The 24,143-nt window shown below is 48.8% G+C and overlaps 1 protein-coding gene across 1 annotated transcript; it reads left to right on the forward strand.

Moving 5' to 3' along the window:
* Nucleotides 1–4,773: 4,773 nt before the first annotated feature.
* Nucleotides 4,774–23,331, forward strand: TGM6 (transglutaminase 6; the record flags this gene model as incomplete). The annotated part of the gene is made up of 13 exons (XM_081148336.1): nt 4,774–4,828; nt 5,181–5,354; nt 5,919–6,161; nt 6,881–6,999; nt 8,329–8,457; nt 9,887–10,064; nt 10,614–10,752; nt 13,271–13,374; nt 13,452–13,697; nt 18,635–18,976; nt 21,532–21,686; nt 21,947–22,080; nt 23,178–23,331. 13 exons carry the CDS (start codon nt 4,774–4,776, stop codon nt 23,329–23,331), a joined length of 2,172 nt encoding a protein of 723 aa, XP_081004462.1.
* Between the last annotated feature and the right edge of the window lie 812 nt (nt 23,332–24,143).

Genomic DNA, 24,143 nt, shown 5'->3' on the forward strand with positions numbered 1-24,143 from the left:
AGACCTTGGTTTAGCAGAAAGAAGGATTTTTCAGTATCTGGGTGTTGGATGAGCTGCCTCTCAGGTATGCAACCTAGAACCATAATCAGGTATCCCCTGAGAACTTGACCCCAGAAGGAAATTGCAAGGGAGATGGTCTTTGAGATTCAGGGATAATGATGATAATGGCAGTTCTGACTCATCCCACCCCTCTTATCCCCCTGTGATAAGGCTTCAGATGCCCAGAGGGTGGTGGGGACTGGTTTGGGCTATGACAGGGAAAGAGGAACCCAAGGCAGAATTCTCGGGACATGAACCCTCCTCACCTCCTAACACCGCTCCCCCGCCTCTGGTAACCACCTGGGTCATGCCAAGGTTGAGATAATTACAACTTAATAACCTCATCCCCTGCTCCTGACTCATCCCCTGAAAAAAAAAAAAAAAAAAAAAATTGCATCCTGGTCTGGCCTGTCTCAACATAGGTCATGGCTTGTCTTCATAGACTTCAGCCTCACTGTGCCCTCAGACAAGAAGTCCCTTTCTTCCTATCTCTCGGCCTTAGTTTCTGTCAATAAAATGGAGACCTGGGCTTCTAACGTCCTTCCAGCTCTGCTGCTGTTACTAGATTAGCCAGTCCTATGTACAAGGCAAGTGGAGTTCCTGCCTGTGTTTTCAGACTAAATAGAGGCTACCAGAGATCAAAATTCTGGGACTTGAGAGGTCTGTTCCTGCCCAAGAACTTGGTGGGAAGGCTTCAGTCCTACTTTCGAATGTGAGAATTGGCAAGCCAGTGTGGGGGGGGGGGGAGGTCCCCTGGCATTGTTCCAGCTCTTGCCACTTGGGGGCACTGTTGAACAGGGGCTCTGCACAGTTCTTGCTCACCCACCACAGTGGAGGCTGTAGGAGCTCCCAAGCTTGGGACACATACATCAGCTGTGTAAGTTCCTATTCATGTGTTCAGTCATTATGCCCAAATCATGATGCCAGGCTAGCGTTTCCAGCCCAGGCCAAGCCAGAACTAGCCTTTTCCAAGAATCTCAGGCCTGGTTATTGAGACTAGCAGCAGCCCACTTCTCACAAGTGGAGACCAGTTAGAAAGCTTTCGCAGTCTAGAGGACAGAGACGTCGGTAGCTTGGCCTGGGGTAGCAGCAGAAAGAGATGTAGGATGGATTCGGGGCAGATTTTGGAGGTGGTACCATGTCAACTTGAGGATAGATTGGATAAGGGGTGTGAGAGCAAAGGGGAATCAAAGAAGATTCCTTGGTTTGTCCCTGAGACCCAGAACAGATGGGATGCCATCCACCAAGATGGGGAGAGCAGAGACTTGGGCATGGGAGGGAGGAAATCAAGAGTTCAGCATGTTAGGTTGGATTTACCTAGAGGATCACCAAATGGAGATTTCAGGTAGATGGTTGAATACATTGTTTGGATTTCAAAGGAGAAGTCAGAGTGGAGATATAAACTTGGTTGTTAACAGCAGCAGACCTCCATCAAGACCATTTCATTTGATCAAGAAGCTTCCAGTGATAGCGAACCTCAAAAGGCAAGAGTTTAGGGACCCCATTCTTTTCCTTCCCCATACTCCTTAGATAAAGGTACCACATCAGAGGATATTGTCTGGCTCATAGTAAGTATTATATGTTAGTTATTCATCTTATTACTCTTATTATCATGTTTGGGGGTAGCGTGGCTGTCACATTACCTGGCATAGCCTTACCCAGCCTCCAAGTTTGAGTTTTAATGTTGGAAAGAAGAGCTGAATGTTATTATTATTATTATTATTTTTAATCTTCACCCGAGGATATTTTTTCCATTGTTTTTTCAGAGAAAGTGGAAGGGGGGGGGGAGAGAAATATTGATGTGAGAGAGACACATCAGTTGGTTGCCTCCGACCAGCCTGGGAATCAAGCCTGTAACCGAGGTACATGCCCTTGGTCAGAATCGAACCCAGGACACTTCAGTCCATGGGCCAACGCTCTAACCACTGAGCAATCCAGCTAGGGCTAAATGTTATTCTTGAAGAAGGGTCCTAAAGATTTATGCAGACACCAGAGTTTCAAGTTGAAAAATTCAACACGTATGAATTAAGAACCCAAACGTGGATGCAAAAGATATGTCACATTTACTGATACTACTTAAATCAAATTAAATCTAACTTTGAGTTCTGAATCCACTCAGCTTGTTGGAAAATCTCATTCCAGTTATTATTAGGGCTCCCTCCCTGTGACAGTTATCTACTGCAGTGTAACAAACCACCCCAACAACACTTAGAGGCTTACAACAGCAACCATTCTCTCACTCACGCACCTGCCATTTGGGCAGAGTTCAGCAGGGACAGCTTGTGTCTACTTCATTTGGTGTCAGGTGGGGCAGTGTGACTGGGGGCTGGAGGATTTGCTTGCAAGATGGCTCACTCCTCTGGCTGCCAAGTTGGCGCCAGTTGCTGCTGGGAGTTCATCGGGCTGTGGGTTGGAGGTCCTGGTCCCTCTCCATGGGCCATTTGGCTTTTTTTATGACATGGCACTGGGTTCCAAGATCAAGCAACTCAAGGGAACCAGGCAGAAGCAATACAGCCTTGGAAGTCACAAAGTGTCATTCTGTTTTAGCCACAATTCCTACCAGATTCAGTGGGAGGTATATCAGTGCCATAAGAAAAGTACATGGAATGAGAGATATTACTGCATCTTTAGAAAATACAATCTGCCACTCCCTTCCCAAAAAGTTATACAAAGGTTCTAGAATCTTTAAAAAGCCAAATATTTTGGCCAGCTCTCTCCAAACATTGTCCAGGTGAGCCATTGCTCTGATGTGCATGGACCAAGCCCATGTTGTGTTTTTAGAGTCTGGGACTTGTGCGGTTTTGACTCCTGTGGGGTCAAAGGTAATGGCAGCATAGCCTAAAGGTTCCAAACAAGCACAGATTCAGGAGCCAAATTTCCAGTGCCATCACTTACAGGCTGGGTGACTTGGAGCCTCAGTTTCCCCATCTGTGAAGTTGGCATAATAATAGTATTCCATCACATGGTTTATGAAGATTAAATGAGCTAATATTTATAAAATATTTAGAAAATGCTTGACTCATAGGAAGTTTTATTAAATAGTCCAGCCAAGAATTACTGAGCACTTACTGTATACTAGGCACCAAATAAAACAGGGCCAAGAGTCCCATGGTAGGTACCTTTGGGCAGGGAGTACTCGATGATATTACTTCAGTGGTTCTCAAGTGTGGCAGATTGCATTTCATAGGATGGTCATATCAATATATACCTCATCTCACATGTTCTTCTTACAATGTGACATTGACCCATTTTCATCAAGAGGTGGGGTCTGTTGCCTCCCCGTAAACCTGTGTAGACCTTTGTAACTGCCTTGACCAATAGCATACGGTAGAAGTGACATGAGTATAACTTCTGAGGTTAGGTCATAAAAGGCACTGCAGCTTCCACCTTGGTCTCTTGAATCACTTGATCAGGGGGAAACCAGGTGCCATACCATGAGGATACTTTCCAAAGCTTGCTCTGAGATGATCGAGGTACATCTGCTCTTCTGCTGGACTGTTAACCTCCTGGCAGCAGGGCTAACGTATATTCCATGGCTCTTGAGCCTGCAGCGCCCAGCGCAACGCCTGACCCCTGAATGGATGAACACTGAAGATGGAAGTGGGTGGAGGGAGAGGATGCTTGGGATATACCACCCGCCTCTCCCCCGGAGATACCCCGTCCAGTTCAAGACAGTCTAAACGCTACCTCCTCAAGCAAGCCTTGCTTGTCGCCCTACAGACCAGGCCATGCCCCTCTTTTACATTTTCTCTCAGCTCCAGGTCCTTTGCCCTGACAGCATGTTTCAGAATGATAAATGTTAGTATTTGTAGAGTCACTTATTTGGTGTCAGCTGGAATATAAAGCTCTTGTTCTCAGGATCCAAATGACAGGCAGTTGTCCTCCACATTCCCTCCATGAGGTATTATTATTCCCACTCTCCAGATGGGTAAATTGGAGCACAGAGAGGTCGAGCAGAAGGTAGTTTCACCAGTAGATGACCAAGTCAGGATTATGAACCCACAAAAGCTGATCCCAAAGGCTGTGCTCATAGCCATTGACCCACACAGCCTCACTGTGTATCTCTCCAGGGTAAGCCCACATCTATCCTGTTCACCAATATATCCCAGCACCAGCCTGGCACAGAAAATACACAGTCAAGCCCGGCTGGTGTGGCTCAGTGGTTGAGCATCGACCTGTGATCCAGGAGATCGTGGTTTGATTCCCAGTCAGAGCACATGCCTGGGTTGCAGGCTCGATCCCTGGGGGGGGGGGGGGGGGGGGGGGAGGAGCAGGAGGAAGCTGATCAACGACTCTCTCTCACCATTGATGTTTCTATCTCTCCCCCCCTCCCTTCCTCTCTCTGAAATCAATAAAAAATATATATTTTTTAAAATACAGTCAATCCCCATATTTGCAGATTCTGTGTTTGCAAATTGGCCTACTTGCTAAAATTTATTTTTAACTCCAAGTCAGTACACTTGGTGCATTCCTGGTCATTCGCAGTCACGTCAGACTGATGGAAGACGATCCGGATCTCCTAACATGCATGCTCCCAACCAAAGTGGAAAGACAGGATGGCAGCTCTGTCTTCTTATTCCTGCTCTCGTACTACAAATTGAGTGTCCTTTTGCAGTCCATTTAATGCCACGTTTTCTGCATTTTTGTCTTTTTTGTTGGTAAATTCACTGTTTAAATGACCCCCAGCCTAGTGCTGAAGCGCTGTGTAGTGTTCCTAAGCACAGGAAGGCTGCGATGTGCCTTATGGAGAAAGCGTGTGTGGATAACCTTCATTCAGGCATGAAGTATAGTACGGGCGTCCATGAGTTTAGTGTTAACAAAACAACAATATATTAAATAAGGTGACTTTTAACAGAAACATACACTAAACAAGGTTATGTATTGATTGGTCTATGAAAAAATTGTGACAAGAGGCTCCCAGGAACCTGCCCTGTACTTTCCCTGGAAGCGGTGTCCAGCACTCACTAATTCAGCGTTCACGGAGACCTTATAGAACGTAACTACCACAAATAACCAGAATCTACTGTATGGGAGAAATAGTGGCTGCAGGAGCACGTGACTGGCAGGCTGAAGCAGATGGAGGGCATGGATGAGAAGCGTGCCAAGGGCTGGGCTCATCTCCCTCTCCTCTCCCTGCTCAGGGATCAGAGTCACCAAGGTGGACTGGCAGTGGCCAAGGAATGGTGCTGCCCACCACACCCAGGAGTACCCCTGCCCAGAGCTCGTGGTTCGCAGGGGCCAGATGTTCACATTCATACTGGAGCTGAACCGTCCCCTGGACAGCAAGGACACCCTCATCTTCACGGTGGAGACAGGTAACTAGCTCACCAGCAACCTCCACTGGTCCACAGTCAGAAGCACTTGTCTTGTGACCAGTGACCTGAGACCCTGTGGTCATCAACCCAGACTTGGTGGGAAACAAATCCTTATAGGTGGGCTGAGCCCTGAATCCTGGAAGCTTTTGATGACAGCTTTCTGGGGATGGCTAGGAGGTGCTTCCAGCAGACAGTGGGATAGATAAGATGGCAGCTCTGGAATCCTGGGAACACCAAGGATCCCGAAGCTCGGGAAGGTATGGGAAATCAGCAGGCAATTTTGGAGCCCATACTTTTCTTTCCTGGACAGACAAAAAGCAGACTTTGGTCTCAAAGAGTCCTGTCACTTTCTCTGAGGTCCAGGAGGTAGGTGGGAGTCAGGACAGCTGAGAACCCCATTCTGCCGCTGGCCCACCCTTGTCTTGGTCAGGTCCTTCCCTGCAACAGTGTCCCAGCAGTTCAGAGAGCGAAGGCCTCACTTCCAAGCGGGCAGCTTTCCTGCTTCTTGGGAGCTGGGTTTCCTAGAGGTGACTGGGCCTCCTGATTCCCTCTCCTCTCCTCCAGGACCCCAGGCTTCTGAAGCTCTCTGCACCAAGGCTGTGTTCCAGACGTCGGAGCTGGAGGTGGGAAATGTCTGGACAGCCGTGAAGGAGGATCAGCAAGGGAACACAGTGACCGTCAGTATCACCAGCCCGCCCGATGCCGTCATTGGCCGCTACCAGCTGAGCGCCAGGCTTTCCTCCCGCCGCAAACACAGTGACCGGCAGCTGGGCGAGTTTGTTCTTCTTTTCAACCCATGGTGCCCAGGTAGGAGCCGCCAAGTCCAAGGCAGAGATTTTCCTGGAAGTTGTCCTAGAGGAGGGCCTGCCCTTAGAGGGGGCCTTGGAGGCAGGTTAATGCACAGGGAGGTAAATACTAAAAGCTTGGTGAGAGCCAGGCCTAGGCAGAGGTGGGCACGGGGCAGAGGAACCTGGTAGCAGGTGCTTCACAGCCTATGCCAGCCGGGCAGGAATCGGTGGTTTCTGATGTGCAGAGGCCAGTAGCAGGGATGGGGCCTGGTGGCAGGAGAGGCCCAGGAGTGGGTAAGAGCTGGGCTTCAGCCATCAGACAGCCTTGGTTCAGTCCCAGCTCTGCTTCCGTCTATGAGCCTCAGTTTTCTCATCTGTAATGTGGGAATAACAGTGCCTACCTCTTAGGGTTATGGTGAGAATTCACAGCACTAATGCTTGTAATGTGCAAAGCACATCATAAGGGGTACTGGGGTTAGTATTCCTATTAGTATTTAAGAAATATGAGGCTCCTGTTTGCACAGGTAGGGTCACCCGAAGACATCGGGACTCCTAAAATCCCTCAGTCTTAGGCTAGGCTGGGGTTGGTCCCTGCCTGGGGAAAGATCGGTCAAGGGAATGGAGCCTGGCCTCAAGGCAGCCCAGCAAGCCCCTCTTGGCCTCTCCTGCCACAGTCAGCCTCCCGACACCACCCTGCAGCTGAGCCCTGAGGTAGCCCCTTTGACTACTGCTTTTCAGAGGATGACGTGTTTCTGGCCTCAGAGGAGGAAAGGCAGGAGTACGTGCTCAATGACAGCGGGATCATCTTCCGAGGCGTGGAGAAGTGCATCCGAGCCCAAGGCTGGAACTACGGGCAGGTCTCCAGGGGCACAGGCCACAGGGGGACGTGGGCTAGGGCATGCAAAAGCTCAACCCAGGAGCCCTTTTGTCTGCTCACTTCTTCCCAGGAGGGACAAACTGTCTGACTCTTAGAGCAATTCATTCATTCATTCATTCATTCATTCATTCATTCATTATCTACTATTAGTTGTGTCAGGGCCTGCGCTGGGACCTTCGGAAGGCAAATGCTTTGGATATAATTTGGAAACAGAACAGGTCAGTTTTGCGATAGAAAGATAAATAGCTTAGATCAAGGGTTCTGGATCTCAAGCCTGCAGCAGCGAAACATGGAGGGCTCCTTAAAACACACAGATGGCTGGGCCCCACCCCCAGAGTGGCTGATTCATAAAGGGGGGTGCTGAGAATTTGCATTTCTAACAAGTTCCCAGATGATTCCATTGTTGCTGGTCTGGGGCCACACTTGAGAGCCACTAGCTTAGGTAAATAGTTACAATACAAGGTGCAATGGGCAGAGGAAAGTCAGGGTATAGAGATGGGAACAGAGGAAGTTCAGAAGAGCGTGAAAGAAAACACCAACTCGGGGATTGGGACTGTGGAAGGCTGCATGGTATTGGGGCTGGGTGTCCAAAGTTCAGAGGGATCTGAATAAGCAGGGGGGAGAGCAGACAGAACAGCATGGAGGTGGGAAGTCAGAGGGTAGCTGAGGCTCTACTAGAGGAGTTCTGTCTGCCTGGGCTCCTGGTGCCCAACCAGAAGGGTGGCCAGCCAACTGAAGGACCTTGACTGTGGGGCTGCAGAGTGGGAGTGGAAAGCATGTGGGGCTCAGGGGCTAGGCAGGGATGATATACTGGAGAGTTTAGGATCCACCTAAGGAGTAACCACTTCTCAGCATCCACCTCTTACTGCCCTGTGAGAAAGTGAGGGTTCCCAGACCTTCCAAATTTTCAGAGACTAGAAATTTTAATTTGTATGTAAAAAATCTCCCAGTTTTTAAATGAATCCCCCAGTTTGTCAATTAATTCAAAAGTAGTTGAAAAAATCATAAAACCCAAATGAGTATGCCAGTGGGGTCAATGTGACTCCAGAGCAATAAGTTTACACTATTTACAGTGGGGAGCTGTGGGGGCTAATGAACAGGAGAGAACATGATTAAGGCTGAGCTTCTGGTTCCTGATGACTCTCTAAGGAAAGGTTTCTGAGACTTGGGGACCCTCTGTGGTGTCCCTGGGGGCATGGGGGAGGCAAACTCCCCTGCACAACACAAATGACTGCCTGGGTGAAGGTCATGGGAGGGTCTGGAATATGATTGAGGCCCTGGCCCCTAAGCACAGCCTCTCTGGGGACAGTTCGAAGAGGACATTCTGGACATTTGCCTCTCCATCCTGGACCGAAGCCCCAGTCACCAAAACGACCCAGCCACCGATGTGTCCTGCCGCCACGACCCCATCTATGTCACAAGGGTCATCAGCGCCATGGTGAGGAGCCCCACCATCCCTGCATACACACTCCCTCATGAATCCCGGCTAACCCCAGGGTCACACCCAAGTCACCTCTTGTTTAATTTTCTACCACTGCCTAAAAAACCACCCCAAAACTCAGTGGTGTAAAACAACCACTTATTATGCTTACAATTTTGCAGATCAGGGACTTGGGCAGGGCACTGTGAGAATGGCTTGTCTCTGCTCCAAGATGCTTCGACAGGGGTTGTCTGAATGGCTGCAGATGTCTGGGACAGTTTGATGGGACCATATATCTGGGCCCTTGATTCTGGCAGCCAATGTGTCCCTGGTTCTCTCCCATGCCCTGTCTGCTGGAGCTGGAATGTGAAGATGGCTTGTTCACTCTCATGTCTGGCCCTGGGCTGGGATAGTGGGAAGAGCTGGGGCTGGCCAGTCATCACTCTCTCTCTCCATACAGCCTTTCCACATGGCTAGGTTGAGCTTCCTCAAAGCATGGAAGTCTCTGAGTAATCAGGCATGACACCTGGCTTCTCCCCAAGTGATTGTTCCAGAAAGAGGGAGAAGGAGCTACCAGTTGCATAAGAGCCTGGGCCTGGAACCTGGCATAGCATCATTGTACCATAGCCATTGGTCAAAGTAGTCACAGGCCAGCCCAGACTGGGGGAGAGGGTACACAGACCCAACTTCCCGGGGGGGGGGGCACCATTGTTACTCTATTATACACCACAGTCCTTCCTCCTCAAAAAGTAGCCAGAGGGCCTTGTAGCTCTCTCTAAGAAAGCAAGTGTTAACATCAGCAGGTAGGTATCATGATTCCAAAAATGGACAAAGCTGCTTTTCTCAGACTTGATACTCTCAATTCCCCAAGAGGTTAACACCTCAGAGAGATGTTAGAGCACAGAGACTCAAAAGCAGTGACCAGTTCTGACAGTAGAGCACTATGGCCCTGGGGGACAAGTCCTGAACTCCTTTTACTAACTTGCTGTGTAATCTGAGCGCAGATTAACCGCTCTGAATCTCTCTTCTTTTTTGTAATCTGGAAAAAAAAAGGAAATAGAACCTACTTTAATAGAACCTACTTTAAGCAGGTTAAAGCATGTGCCCAAAGCCTTTAGAATAGTGCCTGGCACACACTAGCATTTAATGAGTGTCGATTGTCTCTATAATTATTACAGAACCAACAATCCCCCAAAGTACACCATTTAAAACAGGAAATGCTCTAAGACTATAGATAACTTTTCAACAACAGAGTATCCCACTGGAAGGTAACGGAAAGTGATAAATGTCAAAGGGTAGGTATTTTAAGAGAGTAGATGACCAATTTAAAAGTAAGGGGTGACCACATAGGCCTGGGTGGTCCAAAGACGGAGGCGATGTTACGATGGTGAGGTTGCCGAAGAGGAGAGCCCTGCCCGGTGGTGGACCCATGCCCTCCTCTGCCCAGGTGAACAGCAACAACGACCGGGGCGTGGTTCAAGGCCAGTGGCAGGGCAAGTACGGCGGCGGCACCAGCCCGCTGCACTGGCGTGGCAGCGTGGCCATTCTGCACAAGTGGTTCAAGGGCAGGTTCAAGCCAGTCAAATACGGCCAGTGCTGGGTCTTCGCTGGAGTCATGTGCACAGGTACCCAGGGAAGGAAGGTCCCCAACCCTAGGCCAGTTCTCTCATTTGCGTCCATTTGCATATATTTGCATAGACCCTCTTCTCCATCCAAAAAACCCCCAGTCTTTCTTTATTGGTGATGGGGAAATAGAAGTCTGGCTAATGAAGAAAAAAACCAGATCATTCATTTACGAGACTGTTGATCATTTGTTTTGTAGAAGGAGCCCCACCTCCCTCTGCCCTTGAATCCTGTGGCCCCAAGGCCTCCAGCCCCCTCCCGCTATTACGTGGCTGTCACGTGGCTTCCAGGTCCTGCCAGCCTTGGAGCCTGTCTGTTCAAAGGGGGTGCTGGGGGGGCAGTAATGTCTCCAGAAGTCCCCTGAATGTACAGGAGATGGTGGTGTTTCTGAGAATGGAGACGGGAGCCTCGGTCCTGACAGAGTAGACAGACAAAGACAAGGAGGAGCCTGTCTCCTGAATGAGGGGGGCGGCCAGCTGGGGGAGCCAGGCCCCTCCCCAATCCAGGGTCCTGGCCTGCTCCTGGAGCCTCACCAGCCTCCTGCCCTTCAGTCCTTAGGTGCTTAGGGATCGCGACACGGGTTGTGTCCAACTTTAACTCAGCCCATGACACGGACAGGAACCTGAGTGTGGACAAATACGTGGACTCCTTCGGGCGGACCCTGGAGGACCTGACAGAGGACAGCATGTGGTGGGTCCCAGGGGCTCCCTGAGGCAGACTCAGACCTAGAGCTCAGCTCTCCTGAGTCAGAGCCAGTTCTGGAAGGAGAGGCACCCTGGGGTGGGAGGGGTGGTGCCAGGAAGGTTGACTCTGCTGAGATGCATGAATCTTTGGACATGTGACTCAGAGGTCACAGGAGAGGCTCAAGGTCTGACTGCCTTGAACCCCGGGTCCTCCCTCTGTGGGACAAAGCCCTCCCCAGAGTCCTGTGACAGGGGGGCTGAGATTCCCTCCTCACAGTTATCACGTCTCTGGGCACATGCTGAGTGTCTCAGGTGGAAAACAACCTTCTTTCTCAGGTCAAACAAAACTCTTCCCACAAAACTTTAAAAATTAATTTTAAGTTAATTTTTTTTAATAGGAAACACATTCATGTGCTTTCAGGTACAAAATGGGTTGCAGTGCTAAGTCTCCCTCCCACCCGGTTCCAGCCTCGCTGTCCTCCCAGGGCAGCACTGTGACTAGAGAGAGGCTCTGCAGACACAAGAACATACACCTCGCTAGTCCCTTGCACACCTGCTTTTTAATATTCGCAGCATTATGTAATAAGGCAGACCTCGTTTTATTGCGCTTCCCTTTATTGTGTTTCACAGATGTTGCTTTTTATTTATTTTTTTAATATATCTTTATTGATCTCAGAGAGAAGAAGGGAGAGGGGGAGAGGGAGAGAAACATCAATGATGAGAGAGTCATTGATCAGCTGCCTCCTGTGCACACCCGACTGGGGATCGAGCCCGCAACCCGGGCATGTGCCCTGACTGAGAATCAAACCACGACCCCCTGGTCCATATGTTGATGCTCAACTGCTGAGCCATGCTGGCTGGGCCACACATGTTGCATTTTTGACAAATTGAAGGAAGACCCTCCATCAGCAAAAAGATCACAACTCCTTTTATTGTGATATTTCACTTTATTGCAGTGGTCTGGAACCAAACCCATGACGTCTTTGAGATATGCCTGTACTGTTCATCTTACTCATACATTTAATAATTTCATATCAATACATTCAAGATTTCCTTATTTTTTGTAGTGTGTAAAATAATATCACACTAGTACGTTCCAGGCCCAGTTCTAAGTGCTAGACATATACTAACTCACTTATTCCTCCAAACAACCTGTGAGCAAGCTAGCATTATTATGTCTATTTTGCAGATGAGGAAACCAAGCACAGAGAGGTTAAGTAGGTTGTCTACAGCCACACAGCTAGTGAGTGAACCAACAGGGGTATGAACCTGATCTGCCTTTCAATTGTATGCGAAAAATCACTGTTTATCTAACCATCTCACACAGATGGACCAGACGCCTGCCTTTTATAGACAAGGCTTCAGTGAATAACCTTGTCCGAATGTCTGTTCATATGTGTGCGAGTTGTCACACAAGTCAACTTTCTAAAGGGCAGGGAAAACCGTGAAGAGCGTACAATACAGAACACAGACAACGCTGGTCTTAGAAGGTCCTCGCCAGCCCCGGAGAATGTCCAGGAGCCCTTCCCCAGCCCATCTCCAGCCTCCTTCACCTCTCTGCCTCCCTTCTCCCTTTTCCTGCTCTTTTCACTTCTCTTCACTCCCTTTCCCTGCAGGAGCACCACAAAAATTACATTCTTCTTTCCTCGTGCAGAAGGGACAGCCACTTCTTTTGGATGCTGGGGCCTCTGTCACCATGCAGATTATCACTGTCCTCCCTTTTGCCCCCAAATGCTTATCAGGATATCTTCCCAAAGACCATTACTTACCTAACAAGAGTTCGGAGACCAGCTGTAAAGAGGCCACATTGGGCCAACTAGGGTTTCTCTCTGCTGCTTCCTGACTGCGTGACCCTGTTTCGCCTTTCCTAGTCTCGTTGTTAACATAGGAAACTTAAAATAAAACCCGAGCTCCTTACCAAAGCCTGCAGAACTCTGCATGATCTGAACCACACCTACCTCCCATGCTGGCTGTAGCCCAGAGATACTTACATGTTTTCTGTTCCTCGAACACACTAAGCTTTTTCTTATCTCTAGAGCCTTTGCACGTGCTATTCCTTCTGCCTGGAACACTGTTCCCTCCACTCTTCCTATGGCTACTTCTTTCTCCTTTGAGTCTCATCTTAGATGTCACTGAACTACAGTAAGTCTCCACAGTTATTCTGTCTCAGGCCCCTGTTTCCACAGCATGTACTGTTACTTGCATTTGTTTTATTTATCTGTTTACTTGATCTTGCCTATCTCCCCGCCTGTCTCCTTCGTTAGGATGTAAGCTGCATGTGGGCAAGGATCTTCTATCTTATTTGCAGCGGTGTTTCTGGTACCTTTGAACATCAGGTTCTTGCTACACACCCTCCACACACACACACATACAAACATGTTCTCATCAATACAGTTGCGTGAATGGTTCACAGGATTCAGCCACAGCACTCTTGCAGAGCACTGGCCCAGGGACTGGTTGCACTAGGAACTTCCCCACCCTGTGCTCACAGTAGGCCACTCTGCCCCATCCTCTTTCTGTGGCAGGAATTTCCATGTCTGGAATGAGAGCTGGTTTGCCCGGCAGGACCTGGGCCCCTCTTACAATGGCTGGCAGGTTCTGGATGCCACCCCCCAGGAGGAGAGCGAAGGTATGAGCTCGGCCGGGTGGGTCCCAGACCCCTGCTTTTCCTCACCCATGCTGCTCACGCCCACCCCTCCTGCCCAGGCGTGTTCCGGTGCGGCCCAGCCTCGGTCACTGCCATCCGTGAAGGCGATGTGCACCTGGCCCACGATGGCCCCTTTGTGTTTGCGGAGGTCAATGCGGACTACATCACCTGGCTCTGGAATGAAGATGATGACAGCAGGGAACGTGTATATTCAGACACGAAGAAGATCGGGAGGTGCATCAGCACCAAGGCTGTGGGCAGTGACTCCCGCGTGGACATCACGGGCCTCTACAAGTATCCAGAAGGTAGGGGCAGCATAGTGGCCTCCATCAGCCTCCGCAGATGACCCGTCTGCTGCAGAGGGACAATTGTGGGCGGCCAGGGCCAGGCCCTTTCCTGTATGTTCTGGTGGTGACAGCTTCCTTTAGCTCTGTCTCTGTGCTTTGAACTATTGCCTTTAGCTTCTATTAATAGCTTCCTCTGTTTTCTAAGATTTTCCATATTTAATAATAATAATAGCTACATTTCCTTGAGCACTTACCATGTGCCAACCACTGCGTAAGCTATGTTCATGCATGATAATAATTACTATAAACAATGATGACAATAGCCGGTATTTTTTAATTGAACATCTAGCATACTTACACTAGGGCCCAGTTCAATAATAATAATAATAATAATAATAATAATAGCAGCTCCTGTTTATCATCTGCCAAGGCCTTTGCCATGGTCACTAATTTGTGGGCACTGGTTTATTGAAGAACCTGTACTGGTTGGGATACAAAAGCAAGACAGATATACTTTTCTATTATCTGCCTCCAGCTATCTACTTTAAAAATTGCCCTTTCCCACTGAATAACAGGTCTCTTAGCAATGCCGTGATCTGATCCATATATTTTCAGCCACTTCTGCTTGTTAAAACAATGTTATTCAAGTAACTAAGACTGAAGTTCAAACTCGAAGCAGAGCTTGTCTGAGCACAGGCTATAGCAGCGACCAGGAAGGCTACTGTAGGGAGCGGCACAGCCTCCACCCCTCCTTTGTCTACTCTCTATGCAGCTCTGGTTGCACATTGGAATCAGCTGGGGTGCTGTTTTACGATATAGATAAAAACAACAATTACTTGTTTGCTCAGGATTTTGTGGGTCAGCACTGTGGGCAGTGCTCAGCTGGGATGGCTCGTCTGCTCCACATGCTGTCTCTGGGATGGCGAGTATGCCGGGGCTCAGGTGGAACTGCCAGGTTGGCTGGGCCTGTCTCCCCATGTAGCCTGTCGTGCGCCAGTAGGCCAGCGCTGGCTTGTCCACGTGGCAGCAGCTCAGCCAGAGCTGTGAGAACTGAAGCTGCAGGATCTCTCAAGGCCTCACTGAGAATTTGCGCCATGTCACTTCTGCCACATTTGATTGGTCAAAGCCATAAAAGAGGCCACCCCAGATTCAAGGGGCAGGAAGTAGATGCCACCTCTTGATGGGAGGAGTTGCAAAGAAAGTCATTTTTAATCTACCACAGAGCCCCACTGTACCCCTGACTAACTGAATCACAGGCTCTATAGGGTGTGACCCAGGTATCAGGACTTTTAAAAGCTCTCAGGCGATTCCAATATGCAGCCAATATAGAGTGTCAGGCTGAGGAGAGGGAGGCGGAGGAGGGAGAGGAGAGAAAAAGCAAAAGCCTTTGACTTCCCCTGGCGAGGATGCCATGCCCCTGGGTGGCAGGTGCTCCTAGTGAAGGCTCTGAGGACAGGTGAGGGCTCCACTGCAGCCTGTGCCATCAGGACTCGCTCCTGAGCACTGCTGGTCTCTTGAGGCATTAGCCCCTCTTTCAGTGGATCCCTTCCCACCCCACTGGCGGTCACACGCTTCCCTCTGATTCATGGTAATTTTGCCCCCAGGTCCTACAGGGGTTTTACAGGGCTGTGGCTCCCACAGTCATCTATATCCTGTGCCCCACTCACAGGCTCGGTGGGGAGAGAGTTCTTGATGGGCTGTCCACCTGCCACCTCCCATCAGTTCTCTTCTCCCTGCTCAGGTAACACACAGCTCAGAAAGCAAGAAAGGACAAGTAGAGCTCCCACAGCAATGAATGCCAACTTCCCCTTCCAACATGTCAGAGCTAAAATTATAAACTTTTAAAAGAAAACAGAGGAGTTAATCTTTGTATTCTTGCGTTGAACAAAGCTGTTTTAGATATGATATCAAGAGTACAAATGACAAAAGTAAAAATTCGACTTCAGCAAAATTAAAAACTTGTGCTACAAATTATCAAGAAAGTGGAAAGCCCACAGAATAGGAGAAATATTTGTAAATCATGTCTCTAATAAGGGACTTGTATCCACAATATACAAAGAATTCTTACAACTCAATAATAAAAATATAAATAACCCAATTTTTTAAATGGGAGAATGAATAGATAACTCTCCCAGGATGATTTACAATTGGCCGATTAACACATGAAAAGATGCTCAACATCATTAGTCACTAGGGAAATGCAAATCAAAACCACAAAGACATGTCTCTTCACACCCACTAGGACTGCTATAATCAAAACTACATATTATATGTGTTGTTGAGGATGTGGAGAAACTGGAACACTCATACATTGCTGGCAGGGATGCACGGTGGTGTAACTGCTTTGGAAAACAGTTTGAAAGTTCCTCATTAAAAAAACAAAAACAAAAAACAGCCCAGCCGGCATGGCTCAGTGGTTGAGCATCGACCTATGATCCAGGAGATCAAGGTTTAATTCCCAGTCAGGGCACATGACCAGGGGTTGTGGGCCCCCTCCAGCAGGGGGCGTGCAGGAGGCAGCCGATCAGTGACTCTCTCATCATTGATGTTTCTCTCTCTCCCCCCCACCTTCCTCTCTCTGAAATCAATAAAGACATATTTAAAACAAAAAAACAAAACAGTTACCAGGCAACTCAGCAAATGCACACCTAGGCATATACCCAAGGGAAATGAAAACAAATATCTACACAAAAACTTGTACAGGAGCATTCATAGCAACATTATTCACAAAGCTAAGGAGTGAAAACAACTTGTTAAGTGAAAAAACTAGTCACAAAAGACCACACATTGTATGACTCCTTTTATATGAAATGTCCAGAACAGACAAATTAGAACTTAGATTAGCAGTTGCCTAGGACTGGGGTCCCAATGAGGAGAAATGGGAAGTGACTGCTAATGGTGATGGAGTTCTTTTGGGGGGCGTGAAATGTTTGAAAATTAGATTATGGTGCTGGGTGCACAACTCTGTGAACATACTAAAAACACGGAGTGTTATTCCTTAAGTAGGTGAGTTGTGTGTTATGGAATTAGTATATTTGAATAAAGCTGTTTTAAAAAATCAGGTGGTCAGGAAAGGCCTCCCTGAGAGTGACAGTAGAGTCTTCAGCAGAGAAACGAAACATTTTCATAGTAGAAAATATTATGAATACATTATGGAGTAAAATGCAAAATTCACATACATCTTAATAATAAAACATGAAATGTTAAAGAACCTTTTCCTCCACGTGGCTGCCTCAAGCCAAGGTCCCACCGTATTGAGGAACCTTGGGGGGAAGTGTCAGGCAAGGGGCTGTGTGGAAGATCGCATGCCACAGGTTTCAAGAAGGGAAGTGGGCCCATCAGATTTGGATTTCTGAATAATCAGGATGGTGAAAGGCCTGGAGTGGCAGTGACGCCTACATTTCCAGGATGGGAGGGAACATTCTTGACCACTGTACTCAGTGCCTTGCCTGTGGGTCTCCTGTCTCCACTACACAAATGGAAAAACTAAGGCTCAAAGGTGCTAAGTAATAAAAACAGTGATAAAAATTCACGCTACCTGGTGGCAAACTGACCTGATGATAAGGCTATTTATATGGTGGTCTGACGGGAGAAGAGGGCAGATTCTAGAGCGATCAGTGAGGTGCTGCGCAGGCCTTGGTGACTGAGCAGTTGTGGGCGGTCAGGGTGAGGAAGCGTCTGGTGGGGACCCCGGTTTCTGCTTGTGCACTGGGTGAATGGAACCACGCTGAGTGAATCAGTGGGCGAGTGGGGGCCATTCGCTGACTGAGGAGTGCCGGTCGGGCAGAGGGCGGCAGGTTTGGTTGGACCTGGGGCACCTGTGGGACTTCCTGTGGGCAGGGGTTGGGGGGAGGCTCTCCAGTTAAGCGTATTACTCTGAGGGTCAAAAACAGGTCGGTACTGGTCCTGGCCAGGTGCCTCAATTGGTTGGAATGTAGCCCCTACACCAAAATGTTGTGGGTTCGATATCTGGTCAGGGCACATGCCTAGGTTGGGGGTTCGATCCCTATTCGGGGCGCATACGGGAGGCAATCGATCGATGTTTCTCTCGCTCTCCCTTCCTCTCTCTAAAAATCAGTAAGAACACATCCTCAGGTGAGGATTAAAAAAACAAAACAGATCTGTGCCAGCAACGCAGAAAGTGGAAGCCCAGGGGTCCTAACTCACATGTCCTCAGGAGCCTTGCAGATGGCACCCCCTGAGAGCAGCAGGCCAGCGGGCAGAAAACATGGAAAATGTGGTCCAGAGGGAGCACCATGGCTCAGCCCTAGAGCACTGCTGCCATCTAGAGCGGGGAGGGAGCATGATTGGCAACATGAGATTGGGGCCAGACCGCCTGGCTGCAAACCCTGCCTTCCTTCCAAGCCGCTTTATATCTCCTTGCCTTGGGTTCCTTTCTGTTAAATGGGATGATAAGAGTGCCTACGTCCTGGGAGGGGCACAGCACCCAGAGCTGTAGTTTCGGTCTGCAGAAGCGTCAGCTATCGTTACCACAGGAGACTTCAGGCCCAGTTGTCAGGGAAGCTACAAATCTGTATTGTTATGGGAAATTTCCCCATCCAAAGTTGTTGGCAACTGACCAAAAAGTTATTTCCCTGGCCAGGTCCGGTACCCAGCTGGCTAGAGCATCCTCCTGATACGGAGGTTGCGGTTCGATCCTGGTCAGGGCACATGCAAGAAGCAACCAGTGATGCATAAACAAGGGGAACAACAAATTGATGTTTCTCTCTCTTCCTCTCTCTCTAAAAAAATCGATAATTTTTTTTAAAGTTATTTAACTAGTCCAGAACCAAACACAACGCATAGGGCTGAGTTCTGCTTATGGCCCTTGGGCTGCCCACGTGAGATCTCCCGCAGCCCGGTAAATTAAAGTGGTGGGGCGGTGGGGGGTTGCCTGGAGGAGAGGGAAATGACAGAGGTGGCCCTGGGTCTCAGAGATGTGCGCGGCCCCGCAGGGTCCCGGAAGGAGAGGCAGGTGTACAGCAAGGCGGTGCGGAAGCTGTTCGGCGTGGAAGCCTCCGGGAGGAGGGCCCGGGTCCGCAGGGGCGGCGGCCGCGGGCTCTGGCGCGACGACCTCCTGGAGCCCGCCACCAAGCCCAGCATCACCGGCAAGTTCAAGGTGCTGGAGCCGCCCATGGTGGGCCACGACCTGAAGCTGGCCCTGTGCTTGACCAACCTCTCGTCCCGGGCCCAGCGGCTTCGGGTCAACCTGAGCAGTGCCACCATCCTCTACACCCGCAGGCCGGTGGCCGAGATCCTGCATGAGTCCCGCGCAGTGCGGCTGGGGCCCGAGGAAGGTAGGAGCGCCCCCGCTGGGTGGCATCGGCCCTCGGAGGGGTGAGCCGGCTTGGCATCCCCTAACCCTGCGTTCACTCCCAGGAAGAAAAGCCTATTCCTAGCGTTTGCTCGGTGCCTTGCCTCTCGGCCACACTTTCCAGAGGAGAAAACTGAGGCTCAGAGGGCAAAATAATGAGAATAGTAATAAAAGTCCACGACCATCTGGTGGCAAACTGACCTAATGGTGGGAGGATTTATAGTCTCTATCAAATCAGTATAAATATTTACATGCCAAATAAACACCAGCTGGGGGCACTTCATAATCTACGGGAAATGCCTCGAGTTGGCTTTCTGCAGCCCAGGTGTTCCGCGTGAGCGGGGCAGACCAGTACGAGGTGTTTATTACGTGCTCACACGTGCCAGGCCCCAGCCAGAGGATTCAACTCACACCCAGAAAGGTGACCTCACACGTCCAAAGTTACACAACCAGTGTGTGTAGGGGCAGGACTTCAACCAGCCTGGCCTTAGGGATACGCTCCTGACTAAGAGCCCAGGGCAAGAAAAGCCAGGGCGCATTCACTCGGCTGGGCCTGTCGCCCAACTGCGGGCCTTGGAGTCAGGTCAGGTCAGGTCAGGCCCTGGTGGGTCGGGTCAGCCCGCACCAATCACGCCGAACGGGACTAAGGGCACATTTGCCTCAAATGCACCCTTGGTACTTTGAACCGAAATAGAATGACTTCAGTCCTTTGGGAGATTTTTGCACAACTTTAAGTGACTTTATTCCAACTGCTTTTTAAAAAAAGTATTTCAAGGATTTTTTTCATAATCTTTAAACATAGCACATCCTATATGATTGACTAAATATATCCCATCTGATTATTTCCTCTTTTCCTACTCTCCCTCCCTCCCTCTCTGTCTCTCTCTTTCTCTCTCTGTCTATCTCCCTTCCTCTCTGGCTCCTCTCTCTATCTATTTTTATCTATCTGTATCTATCTACCTACCTCCTGGACTCTAAGGATTCAATTAAACAAAGAAATTGTTCCTCTGGGCCATTTTCTGGTGTGAAACATGTATTTTGACAAGGCGTGAAAACATGGGAAGGATGTGTCATTTAATTTTCACAAACTCTAAATTGCACTTTATAATGAAATATTAATTAACATATACTTTCTCCTGGCTTTTAGCAATTTTTTTCATATTAAAAATAATGCATATTCATTAACAATTTAGAACACACAAGAGAAAGATCACCTATGATCCTGCCCCCGACCTACAAATTAACATATTTTCCTTCCAGATTTTAATGCCTGTTTGCTTTTTGAAAAATATAGTTCTAATTATATTGTGAATACTCACTGGTGCCCTGCTCTTTTCACTTTATATTGTAATTTAAAATTTTTATGCCTTTCATTAACATCATTTTAATAGATGTGTAATCTGTAAATAAATATATGGTGATTTATTTTTCCCCCCTCTTTTGAGTAGTTATTAGCTTACTGAGATTTAAAAATATAAACACTAGCCATGGCCAGTGAGCTTAGTGGTTAGAGCATCAGCCCAGGCACCAAAGGGTCACAGGTTTGATTCCCGGTCAAGAGCATGTACCTGGGTTGCAGGTTCGATCACCAGCCCTGGTCGGTCCCAGTCGGGGCATGTGAGGGAAGCAATCAATTGATGTGTCTCTCTCACATTGATGTTTCTCTCTCTCTCTCTCTCTCTCTCTCCCTCCCTCCCTCCCTTCCACTCTCTCTAAAAATCAATGGAAAAAATATCCTCAGGTGAGGATTAACAACAAAAAAAGAAAGTGGCAATAGAGCAATAGAGGATGGTAGGGCCTAGGACGAACTGAAAAGGACATGGTACACCTAAATAAAAATATGTATATGGTGGTCAAAAAATAGCCCAAATATGACTGACAGTCATAATCACAAGAAGGGAATACATAGGCAGGGTGTTTGTGGCTGGTGAGAGAAACAGAGATGGCCAGGACCACAGGAGTTTAGAAGGCAGAGGGCAAAGATCACTGGGTGGGGGTATCAGTGAAGGTTTTTCATAATTAGTGGGGCTGATTAGGACTGGGCCTTAATGGGGAGGGAGTATGTAAAGAACTGTGAGGAAACTAGCCTTCTCCCTGGATTGGACGCTTGAGACAGGTCTTTGGCTTCCCTCTTCTCTGTATCTAGCACACAGTAGGTACTCAATAAACAGTGAGTGAATTCCTGATGGGATGAATGATTGATGAACTGAGAGATTTCCATCTGGAATGACTAGGCAAAGTTGAAACACATCTCCAGGAGTTCTTGGAGAAACAATCTGGTGTCATGGTAACTGACTGGCCTGGATTTGAATTCCGCCTCAATTTAGCTCCTTGATTCACTTGCCAGGTGACATTGGACAAGAAATTACCCTCCCTGAGCCCTAGGTTTCTTCATCTGCGAACTGATAATGTCTGCCTCGGGCTGGTTGCAATGACCAAAATGAGTATAACTGTGAATTGAACCTTCCCTTCCTCCTTCTGGGTTCCATTGAAAAAGAACACTGGATCCCCAACTACCACCTCTGCTTTCCATTCCAGAGAAAAAGATCCCAATCACAATATCTTACTCTCAATATAAGGAAGGCCTGACAGAGGACAAGAAGATCCTGATGGCCGCCATGTGCCTTGTCACCAAAGGAGACAAGCTTCTAGTAGAAAAGGACATTACTCTGGAGGACTTCATCACCATCAAGGTGACTCCTGTCTGCATCCACCACCCTGTTCCTGGCAGAACTGAGGGAGGAATCAGAGGCTGGGGGGTCTGTGCCTTTGGCTCCAACTTCAGCTCTCAAGGCTGGGAGAGGTGGCATGGACGCAGAGGGGTGGGTATAAGGGTGGAGCTCTGTAACTGGGTGTGTGAAAGCAGAGGATGCCCCGTCCTCTGACCCAGCCAGGACCATGGGTTTCCTGGGGAATGGGGCCGAGGGATGATTCATGAGTATTGCCCCTCCAGGTGCTGGGCCCGGCCATGGTGGGGGTGGCCGTTGTAGTGGAAGTGATGGTGGTCAACCCCCTCTTGGAGAGAGCGGAGGACTGTATGCTGATGGTGGAGGGCAGTGGCCTTCTCCAGGGACAGCTCAGCATCGAGTAAGTGTCACTCTGGGGGCGGCGGGAAAAGGGGGGGGCTGCCTTCCTTATAAGATGGGCCATAGAGAAGCTGCTGGTGGGGCAGTGCAGGAGAGATTCTGGACCCCCCGAAATTAGACACACCTGCCTAGACACACCTGCTTTCATTCATTCATTCATTCACTCACTCATTCACTTATTAATAATGTAATTCACCCGCTCACCGTTCAGATTTTTCACTTATCCATTTATTCACTCACTTTTATTCATGTTTTACTCATACCTTCACTTACTTATCTGCTCAACTGAGTTTTCACTGGTTCATCTACTCATTCCTTCTTTAATTTGCTCACTCATGTACACAGTCGCTCTCTCATTCACACACATTCCACTCATTTATGCACTCATTTATTTACTTACTTACTCTCAATGATTCACTCACTCACTTGTATGGTCCTTGACCATACTGGCCTTTGCTCTGAGCGACATGTCAACACCAAGATGAAGAAATGAAGTTCCACCTACAGAAGGGCTCTCAGAGACAGATGGCCCTTCAAATAAGGACAGTGATTTATGCAGAGGGGTGGCTCCTCAAGGTCTGGGGAATCAGAGGCAGCCCTTGAGTGGGGGTCAGGTGAGACCATGGAGAAGCCCAGGTGGAGCTGATATTTGAGCTGGGTCTTAAATGATGAATTGAGAAGCTTTTCAAGTATCAAGGATAGAGGGCCTCCCAGTCAGAAGTTTCCATGGGTGGTGTAGTCAAGGAAGGTCTCCTGGAAGAAGAGAAACTTGATCTTGGCCTTGGGTCTGATTGAAATAAGAATGGCATCCTAGGGAGGGAAGAACAGTGCAGAAAAAAGGAGCCTGAAAGAAAAAGTGTAAGATATGTTCAGGGGACAGGGAGGAGAATAGCCTAGCTGGCTGGGAAGAATGAGAAGTGGTGGTAGGGAAGATTAAGTTGGAAGCATTTTAATGGAGCATATTAAGTTGGAGGCTTGAATGTCAAGCCACAAGGTTTGACCTTGATCTTGAGGGTTCTGGAAAGTCATGGACTGGCATGCCAGGCTCAGGAATGAGAGAGGGCTGACGGTCTGCCTTTTCCTTTCCCCTTTCCCCAGTGTGCCCAGCCTAGAGCCGCAGGAGAGGGCCTTGGTCCAGTTCAACATCACCCCCTCAAAGAGTGGCCCAAGGCAGCTGCAGGTGGATTTTGTCAGCCCCCACTTTTCGGACATCAAGGGCTTTGTGATCATCCATGTGGCCACAGCCAAGTGATGGGCCACAAAGGGATGAGTGGAGGAGATGGCTCTCACTCCTCTCCTGTCCACCTCTTTGCCCCTGCCACATGGAAGCCAGGAGCCCTGGGTTCCAGTCCTGCTTCAGCTTCTGCTCCTCTGTGAACTTGGGGCAAGTCCCTTCCCTTTTGAGCCTTGGTTATCCTATCTGTAAAATGAGGTTAGACTCAGCAATCCTTAAACTTTTGGACGATGGATTATGTAGGAAGCCTTTACCACCTTCATCTCATCACCCTTGTTGCTCGAAGGCTGACGGATCGAGCATCAGAATAACACCAACCCACCTGGCACTGCCACCTCCTGCCAGCCAGATCACCGTCACCCCGGCTGATCCCTGGGCTCTTGTTGCTTCTCTCAGCTCTTCAATGCTCTGATCACATCCAGACTCAAGATTATCTCCCCCTGGCTCTTACAGAGAACCCAAAAGTTTTCAAGTGAAACCTAAACATTCCTTAACACTCCCATTTTACAGAGTGAAGAGCCTTGACCGCGGACTTGTGCTTGCCATTTACACCACCTAAGTTTTCCCCCAAAGTCATGTTCCTGAAGAGCATTAGGTTTGGGATGGAAGATTTCCCCTCAGTGAAGACACAGTGAAGACACAGGTCCAGCATCTGAGGGGTTAATTCTTTTTTTTTTCCAATGTATCTTTATTGATTTCAGAGAGAGGAAAGGAGAGGGAGAGAGATAGAAACATCAATGATGAGTCATTGATCGAGCCTGCAACCCGGGCATGTGCCGACCGGGAATTGAACCCTGATCGCCTGGATCCTAGGTAGTCACTCAACCGCT

The sequence above is a fragment of the Miniopterus schreibersii genome, assembly GCF_964146895.1.
Source record: "Miniopterus schreibersii genome assembly, chromosome: 10".
NCBI classification, from domain to species: domain Eukaryota; kingdom Metazoa; phylum Chordata; class Mammalia; order Chiroptera; family Miniopteridae; genus Miniopterus; species Miniopterus schreibersii.